The 21,994-nt window shown below is 33.4% G+C and overlaps 1 protein-coding gene across 1 annotated transcript; it reads left to right on the forward strand.

The window, feature by feature from the left end:
* Window positions 1–1,018: 1,018 nt before the first annotated feature.
* Window positions 1,019–20,587, forward strand: LOC139516985 (peroxiredoxin-5, mitochondrial-like). Its single transcript, XM_071307505.1, has 7 exons — window positions 1,019–1,060; window positions 11,735–11,842; window positions 14,614–14,748; window positions 15,174–15,215; window positions 15,824–15,913; window positions 16,577–16,671; window positions 19,297–20,587. Exons 2-7 carry the CDS (start codon window positions 11,753–11,755, stop codon window positions 19,433–19,435), a joined length of 591 nt encoding a protein of 196 aa, XP_071163606.1. The 5' UTR covers window positions 1,019–1,060; window positions 11,735–11,752; the 3' UTR covers window positions 19,436–20,587.
* Window positions 20,588–21,994: the final 1,407 nt, after the last annotated feature.

Here is a 21,994-nt window from a genome sequence, read left to right on the forward strand (position 1 = left end):
TTATAAATTATGATTTGGATGCAGATTTGTCTCATTGGCACTCATACCACATCTTCCTATATCTTTAAAGAGAATTGGACTCGTGCAATTTGATTTTTCTAGTTCTGTTTAACTTCATAATATAGATTAAAACTACATGTTAATCAGCGTTTTACCTCCATAACAATGATGTTTTGTCGATCGAATCAGCCAATCAAATGATTTACCTTTGTTTCACTTTCAATGTTGACATACTTTACCTTAAAATAACTCAACACGCACAATGCATGCGTTATCAATCTCTAGCTAAGGAGTGAAATTGAAGTTCACATGAATACTGATCTAATGAGGTCGAATTATTCACTAGCATTTGATGTTTTTAGCTTATTTTGACAAAATTAAACCATCTTGACAGCCGCTAAAAGCGAATTATTATTTCACTCTTTGCAAGTTTCATTAATGATTGAACAAAACAAATCATATTCTAAATTTGTAAATATTTCTCGTAGCTAGTGCCCCATTTAAATTATTTCAACTGTCATACTTTCTAGCTCACCTTGCCCAAATGAAATGAGTTAACAGAAAACAAAGAGGTATACCACATATTAAAACATGATAAACTGATACAAACTATGATACATTAATACCATTGTATTTTTTATATAATGGTTTATGTATAATGAAATATGTAATCACTTCATGTTAACGCACGGAAAAATAAACTAAAATTGTAAGTGGTTAGACATTCATACATGTCAGATCATGTCAGGTAGAACGTACTTGGTCAGATCACATTCACAGAACATTTGTTTTGCCCTCCCCCTTTTCCGTATTCTTGGTATTTTTTTAATTTCTAGGTGTATATCTTAGATACCTGTAACACTATGTTACAATGTCTAATGAATACCAACAATATTAATTCATGCTTTTATTCCTCAGAAATTTATAAAATGACAAATCAGACGTGCGTTGTTTGTTTGAGTGACACGGAATTGACTTTCGTCTTTTCCGATGATGGGTCTTTATTATATTTTGAAAACTGATTATCTCCCTTATACAGAAGAAAAGAAATGAACAGCTGAGCAGGCCCGAGACCACAATTAATTCCTCTATTAGTTCTTTATAATGTTTTGTCTCATTAAAAAAAATTGACCTATTCTTTTTGGCAGATCTTTTGTGTGTGTAATGTACAGTACAAGTCCAAAAATATGTCCAAGTTTCAGAAAAATTGCACATATACAACTTACAAATTTAGCCAATACACATCCATACCCCTATGGACAAGTCAAGAGATGTTCCGAAAACTGTAAATATCACCTTTTTGCACCTGACCTAATCACTCTTTCCATATCAAAATCTGTTAAAATTAAACATCTAAAAATTTATTTCACCTCTCTTCTTTCATTTCCACCTTATAAAAGCTAAGAAATGTTTGAGAAAAGGAAAGAAAAAAATTTAAGAAGAAATACACTTTAATTAAAGGGAACTATATTCGTGAACAACGAAAAGTGGGGTCATTAATTGTGGTCTTGGGCCTATTAGACCCTTTTTCTTCAATATAATGCCCCAAAAAATGGCACGCATTAAGTTTATTCTATATCCAACTAGCATACCAAATATCAAATCAATCCGACAAGTTTTATGGCAGTTCTGATAGTTTTAATAACACTACCCTCAGGTTGATAATTGTAGGTATTTTCTGGCTTGAAATTATAAAAACATGAAACTACTAGGAAAAGTAAAAGTTTAATAACTTTCTTGTTAAACATGATATCTTAAAAAAGTAAAATGTCTATAGTAGCTAAATGGTTATATTTCTAGAATCTGAAAGAAAATTTATAAAAAAATATGTTTTTTCAATTGAAATTAATTTTTTTTTAAATTTTTTTTTTTAATTTAGCTAACATACCAACACTAGATATAAAAAAATCCATTTAAAATATTTAAAAAGAAAATTTACATTCAAAACTTATCTTAAAAAATTGCTTATCTTATCTGTAATAAGTAAAATATAACATAAACACTAATTAGTCATAGTTCACAGGTACTTGGCCTATTTACCTGAGGTACCAATATTCAAGTGTAACATCAGGTCAGATTACATGTAAAGACAATTTCAAACTTGTGTAATTTCTTTATTCCTTGAAATATTCCTCTAAAATAAACTTTTTAGTGAAGTTTTCTGTTTTGTTTATCCTTATAGATAAAAAGAATTTAATTTTCTAACAGATTTCTGTAAAAAAAAACAGTTATTAAAAATTATCCTGAATTTTGAGAAATAAATTATCTAAAACATTAATAAAAAAAATAAATATGCTTCTTTGTTCAATTAATCTCTTAATAAATGATTAAGTAACCTATTTCAATAGATTTGGATAAAACAATCTTTATCTGGACCCCTAATAGTACATTAATTGGCTTAGTTGGATACTGCTAAGAAAACTCTGTTAATTCAAAGTTGCCTCTGAAGGTGGTCTCTTGAAATCCATGTCACAGACTGCATCAAAAGAAAACATGTACATCAAAGCAGATATCATACAGTGCTTGATTATAAATATAAGGATGTCCAAAGTTTATGCTATCAGTCCAAGTTGTGATATTACGGATCCAGTTAAATTTTTAAAATGTTCACTAAAGGTTATACCCCATATAGCAAAGGCAAGAAGAGGTCAAAGAAAGACAACTCTCCAAGAAATCCTGGATGGTTCCCTGTAGGCACAAGTGGTAGAAGCAGGAGCCGGACGCCAATACAGATCCCTGATTCAGCTAGTGCAAGTACTTCCTACGTGCGGCAAACTTTACAATCTCCTGACTGTGAAAAGGCTACTGGTCACATCTGTACTCTTCGACCGCAAGCGAATGCTAACCTGAAAATAGAAGAAAACAACGCATTACATTCTGGTATGAGATTGATAGACAGTGAACTGACAACCAGCTTGATCAACACTACTTATGATAAACATAAAGTGGAGTCACCATCCTGTCCTAGGATGAATGTGGACTATCATGAACAGAAAAAGTGGGGAACTTGCTGGCAGTATACCCTGAAATGCAAAACCTGTGGTTTTATTGGAGACAGAATGAAGATGTATAAAGAAATAGCTAATGGCAAACCAGGACCCAACCCAGGACAACCAAATGTAGCCCTTGCATCTGCTTTGCAGGATTGCCCAATTGGTAATACCACGGTGCAGCAACTACTTGCAGGAGTTGACACACCACCACCATGCCGAAGCAGTATGCAACGCACATCTAACAGAGTAGCAGCTGAAATGGTCAATCTCAACAAAACAGACATGGCACAGAAACTTGAACTAGTAAAAGAAGAGAACAGAAAGAGAGGTGTACCAGAAAATGAAATCAACATAACTGTGGATGCTAGATACAACAGCAATACAATTGTTAGTAAAAAGAAGCCGGGTCAGAATGCCACTCAAGCATTCGCACTTGGTATTGAAACAATGACAGACAGAAAGTTTATTGTAGCTGCAGTTGTGCAGAACAAGATGTGCTGGAGAGGGGCTTGGCTTAGAGGGAAAGGCTTTCCAATAGAATGTCCTGGTCATGAAGAATGTACTTCAAATTTATACAGAGCTGCTGCCCTGTCAGAGTATGAGCTGGGAAAAGAGATGGGGAACCAGCTAGGACTACAGAAATTTCTTGTACGGTATGTGACCACAGATGGAGATGGACGTTCAGCTAGAGGTATTGAAGATGCTATTAAAGCTCTGGAACCAATGTGGGAGGTAGAAAGACTAGCAGATCCAGTACATTTGGGGCAGTCTCAATTCAGGGCCTCTAATCGTGCTCAATACAGTGCGGGAATGTTCCATGGTAAAACAAAAGAAGAAAATAGACAACTAAAGACAGTGTTTAGCAAAGATATTAAGTGCAGATGCTCCATGATAATTAATAAACTGATGGAAAAGTACGACAAAAACATTCACGATATGAGTAAAGACTTACCAAAAGTTCTAGATGCAACTCTTCGCTGCTATGATGGTGACTGCACCCTGTGTCAGGAACATTCCATTGTCTGCAAAGGTGATGCTGCACTTAACTGGTGGAGTCGTTCCCATTACTTGTCCACATACCAAATCACTGCCCTGCAAATGGATAAAACAGACAAATTTTTACTACAAGAAATCCTGAAAATGAAACTAACAAAAGCAGCTGTTAAAAGTATGAAACTGTATGATAATACAAATAAAAATGAAGGAGTTCACAGAGCAATGAGTGTAAATTTGCCAAAAAATGTAATTTACTCCAAAAATATGGAAGGACGACTTGCCTCAGGAGTGCATCGAAATAACAATATGCCAGGAACTTCAACCCAACTGAAATGTAAGAATTTAGGAGTAGACCTTTCAACTAGAAGTCAACTTTACCTGAAGAAAATGGACACCAACTTCAAATACAGTCAGGATTATGAACTGAGACCAGCAGTTCAAGAAAGGAGATTACAGCAGAGTGCAGAAAAGTTAGCCGAGCACAAAACATGGAGGGAAATGAATAAAAAGCACGATTATTACTGCAAAGACCAATTAGATCCACAACCTGCCTTACATTTCCAGGACCATGACAGCTACTGTAAACCGAAGCTCAATCCAAGACCTGCTGCTGACTGAGATACCAGCTGATCCACCTAAAGACCAACAGCAAACAGAATCATAAAAGGTCCTTTTAAGGGCCACACAAATATTAAAAAAAGAATCTGAATTTGTTGTACATCAGTCTTGAAATTTCTTTTCTTTTTCTCCCTCATTTCAATTTTTTTGCCAGCCCTTCCCTTGGATAGTTATAAAAATAAATGTACCCAATTAATATTTTACCCAAATTATTATTATCCATTTTCAACTCCACTCTACAGGGAGGGAGGGGTTCTGGGTGGCCCAAGCAGGAACAGGTTGAAACGCATGACTGTCGGCTGTTGTTGAAGCCATGAGGTTCCAACGACAGATGCCCGACAGTAATACATTTAGAATTGTGGCACAGGTGCGAAACATCATAAGATTTATCAATAAAAATATTCTGATGATGCACCATGTAGGCAAGCCTGTGCACATGCATTTGTCTCCACCCTCTGGCATCTGGAAATTTACAATTTATAACCCCATATTTGCCATTAGGTGTACATAAACCTGTCCAAATTTGACACTGCCCATTATAGCCAGGTGCAGAGCTATCATTCAGTTTTTGTCTATATTTTTGTAAAAATGCATCCATTTTGAAGATATTGTTTTAGAAAGACATAAGAGTAGTAATATATTCTAAAAATAAAAAGGGGTCCAACAGAATTGACAGAAAGGGCTGAAACAGGGGTCAAAGGTTTTTCAGTGCATCAAAATGGCCAAAAATACCCCCAAAGTGCCCATTATCCCAGAATCATGATATATATAAGTTAAAAATACAATAATCAACTAGTATTTATCATTTGAAGTGACTTTCTGCCAATAAAGTTGGTCAATTCTTTATTTTCAAGATTTTGGGAATCAGCCTCTTAGGCCCGAGACCACAATTAATTCCTCTATTAGTTCTTTATAATGTTTTGTCTCATTAAAAAAAATTGACCTATTCTTTTTGGCAGATCTTTTGTGTGTGTAATGTACAGTACAAGTCCAAAAATATGTCCAAGTTTCAGAAAAATTGCACATATACAACTTACAAATTTAGCCAATACACATCCATACCCCTATGGACAAGTCAAGAGATGTTCCGAAAACTGTAAATATCACCTTTTTGCACCTGACCTAATCACTCTTTCCATATCAAAATCAGTTAAAATTAAACATCTAAAAATTTATTTCACCTCTCTTCTTTCATTTCCACCTTATAAAAGCTAAGAAATGTTTGAGAAAAGGAAAGAAAAAAATTTAAGAAGAAATACACTTTAATTAAAGGGAACTATATTCGTGAACAACGAAAAGTGGGGTCATTAATTGTGGTCTTGGGCCTATTATCTTAGGCCCGAGACCACAATTAATTCCTCTATTAGTTCTTTATAATGTTTTGTCTCATTAAAAAAAATTGACCTATTCTTTTTGGCAGATCTTTTGTGTGTGTAATGTACAGTACAAGTCCAAAAATATGTCCAAGTTTCAGAAAAATTGCACATATACAACTTACAAATTTAGCCAATACACATCCATACCCCTATGGACAAGTCAAGAGATGTTCCGAAAACTGTAAATATCACCTTTTTGCACCTGACCTAATCACTCTTTCCATATCAAAATCAGTTAAAATTAAACATCTAAAAATTTATTTCACCTCTCTTCTTTCATTTCCACCTTATAAAAGCTAAGAAATGTTTGAGAAAAGGAAAGAAAAAAATTTAAGAAGAAATACACTTTAATTAAAGGGAACTATATTCGTGAACAACGAAAAGTGGGGTCATTAATTGTGGTCTTGGGCCTATTATCTTAGGCCCGAGACCACAATTAATTCCTCTATTAGTTCTTTATAATGTTTTGTCTCATTAAAAAAAATTGACCTATTCTTTTTGGCAGATCTTTTGTGTGTGTAATGTACAGTACAAGTCCAAAAATATGTCCAAGTTTCAGAAAAATTGCACATATACAACTTACAAATTTAGCCAATACACATCCATACCCCTATGGACAAGTCAAGAGATGTTCCGAAAACTGTAAATATCACCTTTTTGCACCTGACCTAATCACTCTTTCCATATCAAAATCAGTTAAAATTAAACATCTAAAAATTTATTTCACCTCTCTTCTTTCATTTCCACCTTATAAAAGCTAAGAAATGTTTGAGAAAAGGAAAGAAAAAAATTTAAGAAGAAATACACTTTAATTAAAGGGAACTATATTCGTGAACAACGAAAAGTGGGGTCATTAATTGTGGTCTTGGGCCTATTAGACCCTTTTTCTTCAATATAATGCCCCAAAAAATGGCACGCATTAAGTTTATTCTATATCCAACTAGCATACCAAATATCAAATCAATCCGACAAGTTTTATGGCAGTTCTGATAGTTTTAATAACACTACCCTCAGGTTGATAATTGTAGGTATTTTCTGGCTTGAAATTATAAAAACATGAAACTACTAGGAAAAGTAAAAGTTTAATAACTTTCTTGTTAAACATGATATCTTAAAAAAGTAAAATGTCTATAGTAGCTAAATGGTTATATTTCTAGAATCTGAAAGAAAATTTATAAAAAAATATGTTTTTTCAATTGAAATTAATTTTTTTTTAAATTTTTTTTTTTAATTTAGCTAACATACCAACACTAGATATAAAAAAATCCATTTAAAATATTTAAAAAGAAAATTTACATTCAAAACTTATCTTAAAAAATTGCTTATCTTATCTGTAATAAGTAAAATATAACATAAACACTAATTAGTCATAGTTCACAGGTACTTGGCCTATTTACCTGAGGTACCAATATTCAAGTGTAACATCAGGTCAGATTACATGTAAAGACAATTTCAAACTTGTGTAATTTCTTTATTCCTTGAAATATTCCTCTAAAATAAACTTTTTAGTGAAGTTTTCTGTTTTGTTTATCCTTATAGATAAAAAGAATTTAATTTTCTAACAGATTTCTGTAAAAAAAAACAGTTATTAAAAATTATCCTGAATTTTGAGAAATAAATTATCTAAAACATTAATAAAAAAAATAAATATGCTTCTTTGTTCAATTAATCTCTTAATAAATGATTAAGTAACCTATTTCAATAGATTTGGATAAAACAATCTTTATCTGGACCCCTAATAGTACATTAATTGGCTTAGTTGGATACTGCTAAGAAAACTCTGTTAATTCAAAGTTGCCTCTGAAGGTGGTCTCTTGAAATCCATGTCACAGACTGCATCAAAAGAAAACATGTACATCAAAGCAGATATCATACAGTGCTTGATTATAAATATAAGGATGTCCAAAGTTTATGCTATCAGTCCAAGTTGTGATATTACGGATCCAGTTAAATTTTTAAAATGTTCACTAAAGGTTATACCCCATATAGCAAAGGCAAGAAGAGGTCAAAGAAAGACAACTCTCCAAGAAATCCTGGATGGTTCCCTGTAGGCACAAGTGGTAGAAGCAGGAGCCGGACGCCAATACAGATCCCTGATTCAGCTAGTGCAAGTACTTCCTACGTGCGGCAAACTTTACAATCTCCTGACTGTGAAAAGGCTACTGGTCACATCTGTACTCTTCGACCGCAAGCGAATGCTAACCTGAAAATAGAAGAAAACAACGCATTACATTCTGGTATGAGATTGATAGACAGTGAACTGACAACCAGCTTGATCAACACTACTTATGATAAACATAAAGTGGAGTCACCATCCTGTCCTAGGATGAATGTGGACTATCATGAACAGAAAAAGTGGGGAACTTGCTGGCAGTATACCCTGAAATGCAAAACCTGTGGTTTTATTGGAGACAGAATGAAGATGTATAAAGAAATAGCTAATGGCAAACCAGGACCCAACCCAGGACAACCAAATGTAGCCCTTGCATCTGCTTTGCAGGATTGCCCAATTGGTAATACCACGGTGCAGCAACTACTTGCAGGAGTTGACACACCACCACCATGCCGAAGCAGTATGCAACGCACATCTAACAGAGTAGCAGCTGAAATGGTCAATCTCAACAAAACAGACATGGCACAGAAACTTGAACTAGTAAAAGAAGAGAACAGAAAGAGAGGTGTACCAGAAAATGAAATCAACATAACTGTGGATGCTAGATACAACAGCAATACAATTGTTAGTAAAAAGAAGCCGGGTCAGAATGCCACTCAAGCATTCGCACTTGGTATTGAAACAATGACAGACAGAAAGTTTATTGTAGCTGCAGTTGTGCAGAACAAGATGTGCTGGAGAGGGGCTTGGCTTAGAGGGAAAGGCTTTCCAATAGAATGTCCTGGTCATGAAGAATGTACTTCAAATTTATACAGAGCTGCTGCCCTGTCAGAGTATGAGCTGGGAAAAGAGATGGGGAACCAGCTAGGACTACAGAAATTTCTTGTACGGTATGTGACCACAGATGGAGATGGACGTTCAGCTAGAGGTATTGAAGATGCTATTAAAGCTCTGGAACCAATGTGGGAGGTAGAAAGACTAGCAGATCCAGTACATTTGGGGCAGTCTCAATTCAGGGCCTCTAATCGTGCTCAATACAGTGCGGGAATGTTCCATGGTAAAACAAAAGAAGAAAATAGACAACTAAAGACAGTGTTTAGCAAAGATATTAAGTGCAGATGCTCCATGATAATTAATAAACTGATGGAAAAGTACGACAAAAACATTCACGATATGAGTAAAGACTTACCAAAAGTTCTAGATGCAACTCTTCGCTGCTATGATGGTGACTGCACCCTGTGTCAGGAACATTCCATTGTCTGCAAAGGTGATGCTGCACTTAACTGGTGGAGTCGTTCCCATTACTTGTCCACATACCAAATCACTGCCCTGCAAATGGATAAAACAGACAAATTTTTACTACAAGAAATCCTGAAAATGAAACTAACAAAAGCAGCTGTTAAAAGTATGAAACTGTATGATAATACAAATAAAAATGAAGGAGTTCACAGAGCAATGAGTGTAAATTTGCCAAAAAATGTAATTTACTCCAAAAATATGGAAGGACGACTTGCCTCAGGAGTGCATCGAAATAACAATATGCCAGGAACTTCAACCCAACTGAAATGTAAGAATTTAGGAGTAGACCTTTCAACTAGAAGTCAACTTTACCTGAAGAAAATGGACACCAACTTCAAATACAGTCAGGATTATGAACTGAGACCAGCAGTTCAAGAAAGGAGATTACAGCAGAGTGCAGAAAAGTTAGCCGAGCACAAAACATGGAGGGAAATGAATAAAAAGCACGATTATTACTGCAAAGACCAATTAGATCCACAACCTGCCTTACATTTCCAGGACCATGACAGCTACTGTAAACCGAAGCTCAATCCAAGACCTGCTGCTGACTGAGATACCAGCTGATCCACCTAAAGACCAACAGCAAACAGAATCATAAAAGGTCCTTTTAAGGGCCACACAAATATTAAAAAAAGAATCTGAATTTGTTGTACATCAGTCTTGAAATTTCTTTTCTTTTTCTCCCTCATTTCAATTTTTTTGCCAGCCCTTCCCTTGGATAGTTATAAAAATAAATGTACCCAATTAATATTTTACCCAAATTATTATTATCCATTTTCAACTCCACTCTACAGGGAGGGAGGGGTTCTGGGTGGCCCAAGCAGGAACAGGTTGAAACGCATGACTGTCGGCTGTTGTTGAAGCCATGAGGTTCCAACGACAGATGCCCGACAGTAATACATTTAGAATTGTGGCACAGGTGCGAAACATCATAAGATTTATCAATAAAAATATTCTGATGATGCACCATGTAGGCAAGCCTGTGCACATGCATTTGTCTCCACCCTCTGGCATCTGGAAATTTACAATTTATAACCCCATATTTGCCATTAGGTGTACATAAACCTGTCCAAATTTGACACTGCCCATTATAGCCAGGTGCAGAGCTATCATTCAGTTTTTGTCTATATTTTTGTAAAAATGCATCCATTTTGAAGATATTGTTTTAGAAAGACATAAGAGTAGTAATATATTCTAAAAATAAAAAGGGGTCCAACAGAATTGACAGAAAGGGCTGAAACAGGGGTCAAAGGTTTTTCAGTGCATCAAAATGGCCAAAAATACCCCCAAAGTGCCCATTATCCCAGAATCATGATATATATAAGTTAAAAATACAATAATCAACTAGTATTTATCATTTGAAGTGACTTTCTGCCAATAAAGTTGGTCAATTCTTTATTTTCAAGATTTTGGGAATCAGCCTCTTAGGCCCGAGACCACAATTAATTCCTCTATTAGTTCTTTATAATGTTTTGTCTCATTAAAAAAAATTGACCTATTCTTTTTGGCAGATCTTTTGTGTGTGTAATGTACAGTACAAGTCCAAAAATATGTCCAAGTTTCAGAAAAATTGCACATATACAACTTACAAATTTAGCCAATACACATCCATACCCCTATGGACAAGTCAAGAGATGTTCCGAAAACTGTAAATATCACCTTTTTGCACCTGACCTAATCACTCTTTCCATATCAAAATCAGTTAAAATTAAACATCTAAAAATTTATTTCACCTCTCTTCTTTCATTTCCACCTTATAAAAGCTAAGAAATGTTTGAGAAAAGGAAAGAAAAAAATTTAAGAAGAAATACACTTTAATTAAAGGGAACTATATTCGTGAACAACGAAAAGTGGGGTCATTAATTGTGGTCTTGGGCCTATTATCTTAGGCCCGAGACCACAATTAATTCCTCTATTAGTTCTTTATAATGTTTTGTCTCATTAAAAAAAATTGACCTATTCTTTTTGGCAGATCTTTTGTGTGTGTAATGTACAGTACAAGTCCAAAAATATGTCCAAGTTTCAGAAAAATTGCACATATACAACTTACAAATTTAGCCAATACACATCCATACCCCTATGGACAAGTCAAGAGATGTTCCGAAAACTGTAAATATCACCTTTTTGCACCTGACCTAATCACTCTTTCCATATCAAAATCAGTTAAAATTAAACATCTAAAAATTTATTTCACCTCTCTTCTTTCATTTCCACCTTATAAAAGCTAAGAAATGTTTGAGAAAAGGAAAGAAAAAAATTTAAGAAGAAATACACTTTAATTAAAGGGAACTATATTCGTGAACAACGAAAAGTGGGGTCATTAATTGTGGTCTTGGGCCAGCAACAGTTTTGAAAAAATGACAGCATGGCTATTTAGGACCTGTAACTCAGTTCTTCAAAAGCACTCCACATCCTGTGCACGGAAATATATTTTTCGGTCATTCAAGGTAGAAAAATGTACACTGTCATGACTGTACATCTGTGAAAATAAATAATTTATGCCTCTAACTTTACTAATTAGAAGTATCGTCGTGTCATATGTTTTCGTATGTCATATGTTTTCGTATCAACCACATTTCGTCGGTTTCGACTGCATACGCGTACATTGTGGCATGTTTTTCTGTTTCTATATTTAGAACAACAACATCACTACAACTTGATATATTTAAAACATATTCAACGTCGCTTTTTAAAGACGTTAGAACAAATTAAATAAAACTGACCTATTTAGCCATTTTTATTTAATGTCAAAAATACGCATCACTAGAATAGTTGTGGAAAAAAATTCTGAAGGGTTAAAATAAAGTCCAGATATGTTTTTTGCAAGTCAGACACCGGATCTTCAAGACATATGACTGTCATGTGTTTTTTTGGCCGTTTTAATTACAAACCATCGAGTTAAAATTAGCAGGGTTCTTATATAAAATGGTTGTTCAAAATCCAACTATTCAATATTTCATTGACATTTTTTTTTTATACATCCTTGATACATGAAGATGAAAACAGTCTTAACTTTTTATATTTAATCATAAATTTTGAAAACTGCATTTTATTTTAGAAAAAATAATGTATTTTGTACAAACCAGGTGCCAATCTGAAAATTAATCAAAATCTAAAAATTTCATCACACGAAACACCAACCTTACACTATTTACTAGTAATTTTTAGTACTGAAAAGTATTTAATAACTTTTTTTATGATTCAAGCGATCACCAGAACCACGACTTTAGAAAAAATTTATTTCCGGATTTTGTAGTCATTTCCTGTCCGTGTACTGATCCAATTTTTATTTCATACGAAAACATATGACGCCGTTTTTTTGACATACAAAAATCGCAAAGTAATCGGAAACAGTAAAAAAATCGTAGAAATCATTGACAAAAAAACTAGATACCTAAAATCAATCTACAGGACATGCTTTTTGAATCTGAGTAAACACCTAAATAAAAACTCAACAGTAAAAACCGTAAGCAGTGAAAATTGTTATTAGTACGAAAACACATTACACGATGATACTGTTATAGTAGTCTCAGAGAAGTATATATGGATATATCTTTACTTTTTTTCTACAGGAGAATGCCTATGCTTGAAAAAATTGTGTATGCCCTCATAAAAGAACTCTTGTATTACCAGATTACTACATTTTATTTTCTCTTTGGTGCAATTTCAGTAGAAAAGGATCATAATCCATAGCCTTATATAATATTATCTTGATTTATTTCAAACTCAAAAGGTCAATATCTATATACATATAAATACATGACAGATTTTTTTCTGTCTTTGTAATATTTAGCAGGATTAAAGGTTCAAATACATTTGTACATTGTGTATTTACAATTATTAATAAAAAAAAAAAACTAATTGTATACATGTACAAGAACGTTTGGATATATAAAAAAAAAAGGAGGTGTCAATTTAATTGGGTTTTTTTTTCAATTTTTAAACTACCATTTTCTCTATTTTATTATGGACACTTAGTATATATAATCAGGATCTCTATGAAATTTTAAAATAATATTAAATACCACAAAAGCAAGGTTGGGATTGGTTTGGTGGGTATTTATCCCTATCATGCAGGAATTAGGGACAAAAAAGGGGCCAAAAATAAGCATTTTTTAGTTTTCAGACAATATCTTGTGTTTAAGTGTATGGATCTCTCTAAAATTGGACTATAAGCTTCCATACCACAAAGAGAAGGCTGTGATTGAGTTTGGGGGTAGTAACTCCAAGGGGGAGGGAGAGGGGTAAAAACAAATGGGGCAGGGATTTTTTTCTACAAAATTTTTAGAAAAGTTTCAAGAAGAAATCATCACAGAATTGCCCAATAGATTTTTAAGATCTTCAACCACATTTATTATGTGTCAGAAACCTATATTAATATGTTAAAATTTGATCACAATCCAAATTCACACAGTATCAAGCTTTAATATGGTGTCCAAACCCTATCTATTCATGGTTCAATCTCTGCGGTTGTATCAGGCTACACCAGCGAAGCATTTTATTTAGTATACAATTGCAAAGACATATATATATTATCTTGTTTTTTTCACTACTACAATGTAGCTTTTTATAACTATTACAAATGTGTCATGACTGTAAGTGAAAGTTCTGTGTCATCTTTCATTTTAGTTCTAGAAACCATTTAGTTCCATATAATCATAATATATTAAAAATGTAAAAGTTTTTGATGTTTGCAAAAAAATATATGTGTTAAAACATAAAAAGAAATCTAAACCAATGTTCATACAATATTCATGATATTTACACATAGATCATTCACAATTGACACAGTGACTGTAAGCACTGTCATTCTCCAGGCTTGACATAGGCATTTTTCAATAGTAAGGCTATTATCATGTTTGTGTAGCTTCCCCCACTTGTATGACTTGATCAAATAGTTTAGATTTTAGAATATGAATATTAAGGGTCCAACTATTACTTGAGATATTTTTTTGTGGGGTTGGGGATGGAAGGGAGTGGGTACCATTGTGCAGTAAAAGACTACATCTACAAGTACAATCAAGTATAACATGTCAACTTTGGTATGAGAGAAAATGACTTTATAGGAATGGTGACCTTTGAATTGAGGCTTTAAATGCATAAGTATTACTAGAGATGACAAAAAGGTGATCTGTGACTTGTGAAAGGTTTGACTGTAGTGAAATGTAACTTTTAAATTTTTAGTTCATAACCAAAAATGATTTATTTTTTTTTTCAGATTGGAGAAAAGTTACCAATAGTGTCTGTGTATGAAGATACCCCTGAAAAGAAAGTGAATCTCCAAGAATTGTTTAAAAATAAAAGAGGTGTATTGTTTTCGGTAGTTGGTGCATTTACACCTGGGTGTACAACGGTAATACAATGTATCATATAATATTATAAAAGCAATAACACATGCATTTGTACACCCCTATTTATGAATTCTTTTAAATATAAATGATATATAACCAATAGGTAGATACATGTTTAACCAATATTACTTGCAATGTAAAATATCTATTTTTGAATTTTACAAGAAGTTGCAAAAGCATTTTCTTTTATATATATATTTGTTTAATATCCCATTATAAATCAGTGGTAAGTTTCCATGTAGTACATTTAGTACCTCCTTGACCTTCAATAGTTTCATGTTATTGTTCAGTCATCATCATAAGCAGGTGAAAATTTCAAGTGTGTTCCTTTTTTATTTAACATAGCTACCTATGACTCAGTTCTGCTATTTGGATATTTATTGACAGTAATCTTTGTTTTTAATTATATTTTTGGATTTACTTGCAGGCACATCTTCCAGAATATCTTGAAAACTTTGACAGATTTAAGGTAAATTTTATTTTTTTATATTCATAGAAAAATAGATATTCATTGAAAATATGCACATGAAAAATAAGAGTAAAAATGGGTATTTCTCAGATAACCTGTAATGTAAAGCTACAATAACATGTGATCAGCATACAAGTTTGATAGACAATTCATTATTCTATTGCCTTTCAGAAAAAATATTTTTAGAATACATATTTCAAAGTTTACAAACAAATGAAACTTGACAGAACTAATTCATACCATGTAAGGTGTACGTTTGTCTGGCAAGGTTAATATTACCTTGACCATATTTTCATGGTTTATTGGTCAATTAAGATTTTGTGATTTGATCTGTTTCTCGGTTACTTCATGTATTAGCAATAGGACCACTATATTTGGTGTTTGGAAAGATTGAAGTTGTACATATTTGTCTGGCATACTTCATCTGACTGTGACCTCATTTTCATGGATCATTGATAATAATAAATTTATGTGATACTTGTGGTAAAACCTTTATATTACAGATTGTCCACACGAATTCAAATCATAAGTAAAACAGGTGTGAAATTGTAGTATGTGAACTCTTTTTAAAATTAACATGATAGAAAATGTATGATTTGTATTTTTAGGAGGAAGGATATGATTTGATATGCTGTATTTCTGTTAATGACCCATTTGTAATGTCAGCTTGGGGAAAACAGGTCAGCGCTGAAGGAAAGGTAAATGAACTTCTAATCTGTAATTGCCTTTTTCATTCAGAGAGTTTCAGTAATTTTGGCTTTATATCATAGTTTCTCATATTTGACAGAATCTTGTACTTTTAACATTCAGAAAAGTTATCTTCCACTCAAGGCTATAATGAATTGTTTTAGATATTAAGAAAAATTTATCAAATGAAATTTTGCCATATTAAAATCTTCCTCTTTATTCACAATTTTGAAAAACCTAAAAACTTAGCATGCATCTTTTAATTATTTTTATGAAACTTAAACTACTGTTTGCAATGCTTCCAATATTTAAGACACAGAAAGGCCTCAGAACGTCTCCATCTTTTGTCTGTTAGAATATGTGTCAATTGAAGTTTAAATTTCAACTGTTGTAGTGTGACAACATTTGAAATATTTGGTTGATGTTTATATAAGTAAGTAGTGTAGTAAAGTAAGAGGGGTGAAAGGGGAGGTATCTGCACCGAGGAACGCGAAATGAAATTGCCAGTTCACGATGAACTAACAATTAAAAATTTCTTGCACATTGATCTTTTTACCGATTTCACAAAACACAGTGTATTTCATGGCAGCAGGTAAAATAAAAATGGCAAAACATGTTGCACTGAAATAACCCTCAGGTAAGTGACCTCAAACTGTTCTCAATTTTTATTTCAGATTACAATGTTGGCAGATCCTAAAGCAGAGTTTACTAAAGCTATGAATATGGATTTGGACTGTACTAAATTGCTAGGGAATGTTAGATCTAAAAGGTGAGAATTAAATTTCACAAGAAACGATTACAAAACTAAAGACTCAAAGGAGCCTGTATTGCTATAAAGTAGAGTATATTTCCCCTATTTTAAGAATGCCCATCTTTTACCTTATAAAGTCTATTCAGCTCCATTTCATTTTTAGAATTACAGGTCTTGATGCGAAGCCTTGGTGACTGAGTGGTATAAATCTTCCTACAACTATATCATTAGCCTGTCAACACTTACATTTTGTAGGTTGTGAGTTAGAAACCTGCAAGTGGCAGGTGTGCTCAACCACAATCTTAATGGACAAGTATTGTCAGTTTTCCCACCGAGGCAAATTTTGTCTCTGTAAAACTTGATTTTCATCAATGTTGAATTGTTAGTAAAAGGATACCTCGTTGTGTTCCTGAACCACCTTTGTATGCATTTATGATAATAATTTATACCTACAGTCACTTCTAGTTACGTAGCTGCCATCAAAAGATGCCCACCCCCACCTGATTTTGGCTACTTTTCACGTTTTTCCGATTTTGAACTCTTAAACGGCTTTCAAAGTGCCATATTGTCATGAACAGACATCTGAGGAGAGTTTATGGACCATGAATTGCTTGGTTGAAGTCCCTGCTATCATGACAGTTCAGCTGGGGCAGTTCAAAAAAAGTATGGAGGGTCATTGGGGGCTTAAGGGTTAAACAATTTGATCAAAATTTTTAAATTTGGCTTCTGTTGGGTTTGAGGGTCGTTTGGGGTGTAAAACTGACCAAAACACTCTTTAGAGGTTGAAAATCGGGAAAAAAATATTTTTAGTTTAACTCATTCGCCCCCAAGAGATTTCTGAAAAATCAGGCATTTTCGAAAATTTGCAATCATATGCAAATTAGCAGACTCTTGATGCTGTAACTGGTGCTCATCTATTAAACTATATATTGGGATTTGGGGGCGGATGGCATGGGTGGGGATGGAGTGGGAGGTGGAATATTTTCTCTTGGGTTTGAATCCACCCCCACTGAAAAATGGTAATTTTCCGTCTATTTTCCAATTTTAAAACGACCTTGAGAGGTGAACATTGACAACACTGTGTTTCTTTGTCATTAGGGTATTACCCTATAGTTACAGCAGTCCATTGATGCTAACTGTGAGTATTTGGGACTTGAGTGTCTTGCTGGGGAATTATTATTGTCAATTAAGGTCTGTCTAAATGTCCGTTTTTACTGATTTTTGGCAAAACTGTGACCTAGATTTTACAGTCTAGATTCCTATTGGCCATATTATACCTCGTTGTGTTCCTGAACCACCTTTGTATGCATTTATGATAATAATTTATACCTACAGTCACTTCTAGTTACGTAGTTGCCATCAAAAGATGCCCACCCCCACCTGATTTTGGCTACTTTTCACGTTTTTCCGATTTTGAACTCTTAAACGGCTTTCAAAGTGCCATATTTTCATGAACAGACATCTGAGGAGAGTTTATGGACCATGAATTGCTTGGTTGAAGTCCCTGCTATCATGACAGTTCAGCTGGGGCAGTTCAAAAAAAGTATGGAGGGTCATACGGGCCATCAAAGAATGGTTGTCGCCATCACGCCTACAGGCGGGATTTGGGGCTTAAGGGTTAAACAATTTGATCAAAATTTTTAAATTTGGCTTCTGTTGGGTTTGAGGGTCGTTTGGGGTGTAAAACTGACCAAAACACTCTTTAGAGGTTGAAAATCGGGAAAAAAATATTTTTAGTTTAACTCATTCGCCCCCAAGAGATTTCTGGAAAATCAGGCGTTTTCGACAATTTGCAATCATATGCAAATTAGCAGACTCTTGATGCTGTAACTGGTGCTCATCTATTAAACTATATATTGGGATTTGGGGGCGGATGGCATGGGTGGGGATGGAGTGGAAGGTGGAATATTTTCTCTTGGGTTTGAATCCACCCCCACTGAAAAATGGTAATTTTCCGTCTATTTTCCGATTTTAAAACGACCTTGAGAGGTGAACATTGACAACACTGTGTTTCTTTGTCATTAGGGTATTACCCTATAGTTACAGCAGTCCATTGATGCTAACTATGAGTATGTGGGACTTGAGTGTCTTGCTGGGGAATTATTATTGTCAATTAAGGTCTGTCTAAATGTCCGTTTTTACTGATTTTTGGCAAAACTGTGACCTAGATTTTACAGACTAAATTCCTATTGGCCATATTATACCTCGTTGTGTTCCTGAACCACCTTTGTATGCATTTATGATAATAATTTATACCTACAGTCACTTCCAGTTACGTAGTTGCCATCAAAAGATGCCCACCCCCACCTGATTTTGGCTACTTTTCACGTTTTTCCGATTTTGAACTCTTAAACGGCTTTCAAAGTGCCATATTGTCATGAACAGACATCTGAGGAGAGTTTATGGACCATGAATTGCTTGGTTGAAGTCCCTGCTATCATGACAGTTCAGCTGGGGCAGTTCAAAAAAAGTATGGAGGGTCATACGGGGCATCAAAGAATGGTTGTCGCCATCACGCCTACAGGCGGGATTGGGGACTAAAGGATTAAGAGAAGATGTAGTATTCTAAAAGAGCTAATTTTTAGTATAGTTATAGAACAGTAATATAGTTTTCAATAATCAGTCATCTTTGTTTTTTTACAGGTACTGTCTGATAATTGAAGATGGTGTTATCAAAAGTATTATGACAGAACCTAACCATACAGGACTGGCTTGTTTATTGTGCATAAAAAACTTTAGTAAAGGAACCAGGATAAATACAGAACATGGTACTACAAGATAACGTTGATGTATTTCCAAATAATTCAGAAAAACAATGCAGGGATTTACTATGCAGGAATATTAGGTGCTACATTGTATTAAACATTAGACAGTTTATTCAGGCTTAATATGCAGTGACATTGCAGATTAACAACATATTTAGATAAACACTGTCTTTACATACTAGTCAATATGTTTCTACAAATACCAGTAGCAAAGTTTTACCACCCTCCTTTTTATTGATCCCTTGTTACCCAGTTTTAAAAATCCTGGATCCTCCTCTGAATAGTTTTTTCCTTATCTAGTCTTACACTTGGGTTATTGCACACAATATAGGAGTATAATATTAGTAGAAAAAAATTCTTGTTGCACAAAATTGTAAATGTTCTACACATTGCTGTACATAAAAAAATGGCTGCATTTTTCTTGGCAGCTACAAAACACGAATTCCTGATTTTTTGTACTAAATTTATGTCTAAATAAGTCTAAGCTAAACCATTTGCTTATCTAATTTCTGTTGTCTGCTTCCAAATTGTTTGATATGTATGTGTATTCCTTTCTTTTTTTACTCAAAAGCAAAAGTTGGGTTATAAATAATGGGCAGTTTTTGTATGGTAAACAATAAAGTCAAGATTTTGAAGTATAATTGCTTACAATTTCTTTTTACATTAAATCAATAAGTGTAATATATACAGAATAATTATGAATTGTTATTAGTTTAAATTAACTTTTGATAAAAATGTTGTAAGCATTTTTCTTTTATGTTTATCATGTCATGTATATAGGGAAAGGTATCATATGAATGATTTTTTAAACTTAATTATAGGAATAATTTGTGTATTGTACAGGGAAAAGTATAAATTCTGTTAATCATGTTAATTTTTTTTCTAACTGATCAAAATAATGATTACTGTCTCACTTTTGGATACTAGAATTCACGGTAGAAGTTTCTGTAGAACATTTGATTATTTATAATGTAATAGATCATTTTTACCCTGGTATCAAAGCTATTTTAAAGAAGTGATTTTTTTCAGATGTGTTTATCAATATACAAACTGGTAGAATATGGTGTTGTGTTATTTGTTTAATAAGTGATAGTTTATGTTTTTAAGACAATGATAAACAGATGACATTTGTATAAGTAAATAGTATAATAAAATGATACAAACTCATTTCAAGAGAATTATTCTTACTAATGCATTATCCTGCTTAGGCTGTCAAAACTTTTGGTGTTTAGCAATTCTGATGTAAGTTAAGAAAAAGACATCAAACAAGGAATTATTTGAATATATAGTATTTTTTTTTAATTCCTGAAAATTGATAAGAAATGTATGATAAATACTTATTCAACTTGATAGGGTTAACCACCTGCACATGGCTAAGGTTCAAATAACTTTCACTGATATTTCAGTATAAACCAACTATTAAACCTGCCTTAGTCATAGAATGAAATCTGCTTGTGGTGTGGTGCATTTAAGTCTGATTTTAATGGACAAGGATTGTCCGTTTTCATGCAGTCATTGTTCTCTCTTGGCGCTCAGCTTTCTTCACCAACAGAAATATCAACCATTATATAGGTAAGGTTGCTGAAAGAGGTGTAAAATAGCATCAACAAAACATCAATAGTATGAATTTAAAGCACAACCTTGCCTTAGAGGCCAAGTAAGCATTTGCCATTAATTGGTGTCTGTTGTGGACTGTAGTTTACTTTTTCAAAGATCTTTTATTAAACTTTTGATTAATTTAAGGATGTATTCTTCTGATGTTTCAGCCTCGTTGAAATCTCGTTCTGGAATTATTTCCAAAATATGTGATACAAGTGGAATATATCAATGAATTTAAAAAATGTTATAATCAAACTTAACTCTGTGAAAAAAATGTGTATTTACAATAAGTAGTTTTTGAGTAATCAATTTTTCAAATTTTATTACCAATCAAGTTGGTCTTTTTAGCCAAAATTTTGAGAAAATTGGTGAGGGATACAACAAATAATTTAACCATAAACATGTACATTCCATATCCCTTTTTTCTTTTCAAATTTCTTAGATATGTATTTTTTCGATCATTCATAACAAAGAAATTGAAAAAATATGCTTTTTGTTCTTAAAACAGAACAAAATAACAAATTTACAAAATTGACGGCATGGTAAATTTGACACAAAAAAGCATCAAAATATGATAGATAAAGGCAATAGTAGTATACCGCTGTTCAAAATTCATAAATTTGTTGAGAAAAAACAAATCCAGGTTACAAACTAAAACTGAGGGAAACACATCAAATATAAGAGGAGAACTACGACACATCTGGTGCCGTACAACTACCATCATTATCAATACTTCTGCTGGTGGCCTTATAATATTTGCAAGCATCACTTACCAAGTTACCGTGGCATGCAGTACTTCGTTATTGACATGAAAATACAGGTGGTATTTGATTGACATTAGCTGACACATCTGCATGCAAAGCTCTGGTTCAGAATCTAGATTTTCCTATATTTTATTCCTTTTTGGTTGTATCAGCTTTTCAATGTTTTTAGAAAACAATATATACAAACAGGCACCAGAGAATTACAAACCGGTA

The sequence above is a fragment of the Mytilus edulis genome, chromosome 3, assembly GCF_963676685.1.
Source record: "Mytilus edulis chromosome 3, xbMytEdul2.2, whole genome shotgun sequence".
In the NCBI taxonomy this organism is placed as follows: domain Eukaryota; kingdom Metazoa; phylum Mollusca; class Bivalvia; order Mytilida; family Mytilidae; genus Mytilus; species Mytilus edulis.

Bases quoted from the DNA above. Each gene is read 5' to 3' on its own strand.
- LOC139516985 (XM_071307505.1), top strand. From the start codon at position 11,753: ATGACAGCATGGCTATTTAGGACCTGTAACTCAGTTCTTCAAAAGCAC. The intron at 11,843-14,613 runs GTAGAAAAATGT...TTTTTTTTTCAG, and splicing joins ATATTTTTCGGTCATTCAAG to ATTGGAGAAAAGTTACCAAT. The intron at 14,749-15,173 runs GTAATACAATGT...ATTTACTTGCAG, and splicing joins TTACACCTGGGTGTACAACG to GCACATCTTCCAGAATATCT.